This window comes from Antrostomus carolinensis, unplaced genomic scaffold (genome assembly GCF_000700745.2).
Source record: "Antrostomus carolinensis isolate BGI_N321 unplaced genomic scaffold, ASM70074v2 scaffold26731, whole genome shotgun sequence".
NCBI classification, from domain to species: domain Eukaryota; kingdom Metazoa; phylum Chordata; class Aves; order Caprimulgiformes; family Caprimulgidae; genus Antrostomus; species Antrostomus carolinensis.
Genome location: NW_010296680.1, coordinates 301 through 6,059, shown reverse-complemented (window position 1 = coordinate 6,059; position 5,759 = coordinate 301). Strand labels below are relative to the sequence as shown.

General features: G+C 49.3%; 1 protein-coding gene across 1 annotated transcript; it reads left to right on the top strand.

Moving 5' to 3' along the window:
* The first annotated feature begins 343 nt into the window (after positions 1–343).
* On the top strand, positions 344–5,296 carry FGF5 (fibroblast growth factor 5). Its single transcript, XM_010178367.1, has 2 exons — positions 344–448; positions 4,949–5,296. The coding sequence occupies exons 1-2, from the start codon at positions 419–421 to the stop codon at positions 5,294–5,296; spliced, it is 378 nt and encodes a 125-aa protein (XP_010176669.1). The 5' UTR covers positions 344–418.
* The last annotated feature ends 463 nt before the right edge of the window (positions 5,297–5,759 follow it).

Below are 5,759 nucleotides of genomic sequence, written 5' to 3'. Positions count from 1 at the left end.
CAAAGCCCCCAACCAAAGAAACCCCAAACTAACAAAAACAAAATAAAAAACCCCAAACAAACAAAAACAAAATGAAAAAAACCCCAAACCAAAACAAAAACCCCTATGACCCTGTAGCCATCCCAGAGTTGATGCAGGTCCCTCTGTGGGGTGGAGGGACGGAGCAGGAGCGCTGTGTGGAGCCAGGCAGTCAAGGAGCAGGGTCGTGGGGAGAGGAAATAGAGGAAATAGAAACTTATGAGACTTTTTTAAAATTATTATTTTTATTTTTTAAAAAAAATTTTTGCTTTGTCACACCGCTGTGAAAAGAACTGTGATTTATTTTGGGATTTCTGTCATCCTAGGTGTTTTGGAAATATTTGCTGTGTCTCAGGGGATTGTAGGAATACGAGGAGTTTTCAGCAACAAATTTTTAGCGATGTCAAAAAAAGGAAAACTCCATGCAAGTGTAAGTAAACTCCCCACTTATCAGTATGAATTGTTTATTAAAGGCCTTGCGACACCTTCACGTACACGTGGCAGCGATGCTCCCGGACAGGGCTCTGGTTTGCTGAACCCTTTGGCTGCTGGGAGGTCTCCACGCTGGGTGGTATCAGCACCACGCAGACAGATAGGGGACAGGTGGAGTTAAAAATCCCAAGGCTCATATCCCTCCTTACTGTGCTTAACCAAGAAAAATATGGTTTGTTGTAGGATTTTTTTCTTTCTTTTTTTTTTTTTTTTTTTTTAAATTTTGCAGTTGGTTATTTGCATCAAAAGGACTTGTTCTTTGAGCGTTGCCAGTTTATTTTTAGCAACTTCTGCAACAGATCACGCAGACGGTTTTAGCCAAATGTCTCCCAGAGAGCAGCACGCGTGGCGCCGGGAGCCCGCCTGCGCCCACGGGGAAGGGGCTGAGGCTCGGGAGTTATGCCTGGGTGCTCCCATGGGGGAGAGACATCCCTGGGTGAGAGCGTGAGGCTGCAGGTTTGGGCAGGTGAGGTCCAGTCCATGTAGCTAGAATGGAAAAATCCCAATTTCTGCAGGTTGTTTTCTTGAAGGTTGAGATTTCCAGCGGGTCTAATTGTGCTTTTTCCAGGTTTTTTTTGCATTGAAAAAATCCTACAAGTTGATTTCTCTTCTTTTTTTTTTTTAACTTCAAGATGCTGCTTCCTAATTTTTTTCCTGTTAGTTCTAAAGATCATTTAAATGAATGAAAGTAACCACTGTGCTTATGTGAAAGTCGGCATCTTTTAAAGGTGTGCATACACCCAACACCCAAGGAAGGGCATTTTTAAGGCAGCTTCTCAGATGACCTGTTACCCAAGTTTGTCCCCAGGGAGCCCATTCAGGGCTGATAACCTGGAAGAGGGAAAAGCCAATTGCCTGCCCCCATGGTTATGAGCCAAACCTCACGGTCGCAAAGTGGATGTTACCGATGTACTTAGGCTGCCCGAGCCTGCAGATTGCTTTCAAGTGAGATTTATGAACTCATCTCTTTCTCTCCCTTGAGTCTTATTGGTGTGTTGATCCTGAAACCTAATGATGCTGAAAGGCTGAGCACATGGTTGCTTATTTTAGGAAACAAAGTAGGAGCGGGAACGGCATCTAGGGGAAAAGGGGAATGGCTGCATGGAGGAAAACAGAAGGGAAGGAGACAGGGCAGGAGGCGGGCAGAGCAGGAGGAGAGCAGTGGAAAGGTAAAGGATGGAGAGGAGAAGGAAGTAGGCGGAGGATGAGCTCAGGACCCTCCAGAGCCTCCCTTCCCTCGTAGCATACAATGAGCCCCTTATTCAAGCTGAAATCTTGATTTATGCCCTGGCACGGGCAGAAATTAAATCAAACCTCGTCAGTGTATGATTAATTGTCAGCACACAAAGGGCAGCACCGGAAAGGGACTTCAATTAGGTGGGTCAGAGCAGGGGATGAGGACACACGATGCCCCACTCGGATGAAAACTACAAATTTGTAGAAACTTGACCCAAATGTCTAAAGATTGCTGGGCTAAATAACGCCGATAATGCAAACTCGGCATCTGTTGTTCTTTCCTGCCTTGGCAGGATAAAGTTATTTCATGGCCTAATGAGTTTTGAGCAGTACAAAGCGCGTCCTGCGCCCGTCACTCAGGGCAGCGCTTTGATATGGGAGTCACGCCGGTGACTTTGTGCTGAACCACAGATAAAAGTCATTCCTGCAGGGATTCAGGCTCCTTCGAAACCGGCTCTTGAGGCTCGGCTTTGTCCCAGCTCGGTGCTTTACAGCAGCCCTACTGCTTTTTTTGTGTTATTATTTTTTTTTTTTTTTGGTGGTAACTTAATTAAATTACCAAGCAGTTCTTTTTTAGAGGCACCAGCTTCAGAAAATGACAGTAATCCTGGCAATTATCAGTGGCGTGCACAGATGGCTTTTTCCTCGTTGTTAAATCCTCGGTCCCTTGTTTGTACATTTTTAGCGTGGAATGGAGAGGAGGGGGTTTGGTGTTGGTCTTGGCAGGTGCTGGCATGAACCCCAGAGGAGAGGTTTTCCCCCAGGGGGTTCAGGTATTTCTCCTTTCTCATGAGTTGTTCTGAGTTGACCAAACATCACGGTCCTCACTGGGGCAACTCTCCGTGGAATTGAATTTTGAGATTTAATTGACTCTTGGATTGCTCTTGGTTATTGTTTCTGGAGCTGCTGCAGAGCAAATCCGACGGTCAGCCAACGCGCCGGGGCTGCACCGCCTGCCCTGTGCCGGGAAAAAACGCCTTTTCCAAAGCTGAAATGGTGCAGTTGCTGAGCTGAGAGGCTGGGACGTGGGGAAACCTGTCAGAGTGATGGCGAAGCAGCAGCTGATGGGCTTCCCAGGGGAGTTTGATATCTAAGGGGTGAGGGCTGCCCTCCATGTGTGCTGCCTGCGAGTCTCCTCCTTCCCACAGCATCCTTCCATGTCCAGGGCTGGGAAACCCTTCCACTTCCCTAAATCCCACTTTGGAGGGGATGCTGCTCTGACTGGTAGGGAGCAGTTTCCCCAAAAACACTTTAAGCAAGAATTTTTCCTGTGTTGCTGCCTCCCTTTGTGGGATGGCATCACCCCAAAAATGCTGGGCCAGATTGGAAATGCTGGTTTGGTTGACCCAGGAGCAAAGCAGCAGCGAGCTTACCTGTCTGCCCAGAGATAGGTACGAGCAGGGGTGTGAGCACCTTCTCCTGTTCACATGCAAAGCCCCGTTGGATCCTTGGCCATGGCCATGCCCGGGGCAGGGCAGCCAACTTCATCTCCTACACCAAAAAAGCGACTGATTTTGCCATTTATTCTGATCCCACTGGGAAATGCAGAGCCTGTTTTGGGGTCTTTTGTGCTGAGCACCCTTTCAGGTGCCTTGGTCAATCCTAAAACCTCCCTGTGCCGATGCGGGGGGTGTCTCACCTGAGCACCGTTGCGTGTGTTGGGGCTTTACAGAATCATTAAGGTTGGAAAAGATCTCTAAGATCATCCAGTCCAACCATCAACTCATCACCACTGTGCCCACTAAACCATGTCCCTGAGGGATGAGGGGTCAGCAAAGCCTTACCTCGGGAAGGTGAATACTCGCTCATGGGCGATGTAGCATCGAGGATGTATAGAAGACAGGGAAAGCAAAAATGAGTCATCAAGGTGATGTTTCTTTCAAAAGAAGAGCAAAAGGAGACTTAATTCAAAGTGCTATGGGTTGGGGGGAAGCATGGCGAGCTGGGGACTGTGTCGTTTGTATTGTAGAACTCAACTTTTCTGGTTAAATTAGGAGTTTAAAAATGATCCCAGCTAGTTGGGCCTTCTGTGTGGTTCTAAAGCACTGCTCAGGGGTTTGGTCTTGTTCTCCATTGCTGGAGGTTTTGAAGATGGAGAGCTCAGCATCCCTCTCTTGTCAATAGTTTCAAAGTGTTGCTTTGCAATCAGGCTGCGGTGCCCCAGGCACGGCTGGAGAAGCTGTCGGGGCACCAGGTACGGTGCCCGCAGTCGGATTAAAGCGTGGCAAAGGGTTTCTGAAAGGCTGCAGGAGGCTGCAGCTGGATGTCCCAGGGCGGTGTGTACGTAGCTGGGGTGTTACAGCTCTGGTTTTGTATTTCTGTGTTGTTAGGGGCAGCATTCAGCTCTCGGGCAATGGGAAGTCTCCTCCTGGCTGTCCAGGATTCAGTGAGCTGTTTATAAGAGGCGATGCTCTTGGGCTGCAAGTTATTTCTTCAAGTTATCAAGGGACAAAATGCTTCGAGTTCATTTAAGACGACTTAAAAAAAAGATAAAAATCCAATACAATCAGAGCTGTGTTCAGTGGAGCAATGAAAATCTGCATGCAAATTGCCTTTCAGGTTATTAAGTGATGACTCAGTGCCCAAACGACGGGTGCGAGGGTCGGAACGGAGATCACAGAGTCACAGATTGGAAAAGACCTTTAAGATCGAGTCCCATCATTAACCCAACACTGACAAGTCCACCACTAACCCATGTCCCTCAGCACTGTGTCTACACGACTCTTCAATCCCTCCAGGGATGGGGACTCCACCACTGCCCTGGGCAACCCCTTCCAGTGCCTGAGAACCCTTTCAGCAAAGAAATTCTTCCTCACATCCAATCTAAACGATGGAGCTGGGGATGAACCCCAGGGTCCTTGGCAGGGCTGCGGCATGTTGGGTACGGAGCTGCATTCTCCTTCCTATCAGTGGGAAGGGCAGGAGGAGAGCTGGGGTGGGGAGGAAGGGTGCTGCTGCCACAGTCCAAGCCTGTTCTTTTCCAAGAAAGTCCAAAATTGGATGTCAAGCAGCTCCTGCAAGTATCTGTGTTGGGGGTTTTCCAAATTGCTGGGTGCCCGACAACCTCAGAGCGGGTTTCCCAGGTGCCCTGTGTTGCTGGATTTGGTTTTGGGAGACTTAAAAAACCCAGCAAACATCGTGGGGTAGGGGATGGGTAAAACCAGCCATTTGCTAATGGTCCCCCTGTCTCTTGTCCCCACAGGCCCGGTTCACAGCGGATTGCCAGTTTCGGGAACGTTTCCAGGAGAACAGCTACAACACCTACGCCTCGGCCGTGCACCGCAGCCCGCGCTCGGGTCGCCAGTGGTACGTGGCACTCAACAAACGGGGCAAAGCCAAGCGAGGCTGCAGCCCCCGCGCCCGGCCCCAACACGTCTCTACCCATTTCCTCCCACGCTTTCGGCAGCCCCAGCCCCCCGAGCTCGCTTTCACCGTCACCCTCCCCGAAAAGAAGCCCCTGCCACCGCCACCAAAACCGAAGGTTGCCCCATCCCCGCCTCGGAAAAACCCCAGCCCTGTCAAGTACCGGCTGAAGTTTCGCTTTGGGTAGCGCATCGTGGTGGAGATGCCGGCGCAGGAGAGACTGGGCACCTGGGCAGCTTTTGGGGGGACTCTCTGGGAGACCTGCGTCCCCCCCAACTCTTCAGATGGACACGAGGAGGCTCCGGGTAGCACTGTTGGGCTCGGGGCCCTCTCTTCACCCCGCAAACAGGACGGCATCCTCGGAGACACGTGCTGGGACAACATAACTTGGGCTTTCCAAAGAGTATTTCCGTGGTGAACAGAAAACACTTGATGGACATCAGGTTGATTTTCTGTTGTTGAAAGAAGCAGAAAGGTACCTCTACGGCGAACATATTTTCTTACCTTATTTTGACTAGTGACTCTTTTGACAATCATTTGCATACAGGAGATATGTTCAGAGCCAACCTTTTAAGTGCTTCTTTTTCCTTTTATTCTTTTTTTTTTTTTTTTTTTTTAAATCTCCTTTTTGCTGCACTTTTTTTCCTCCG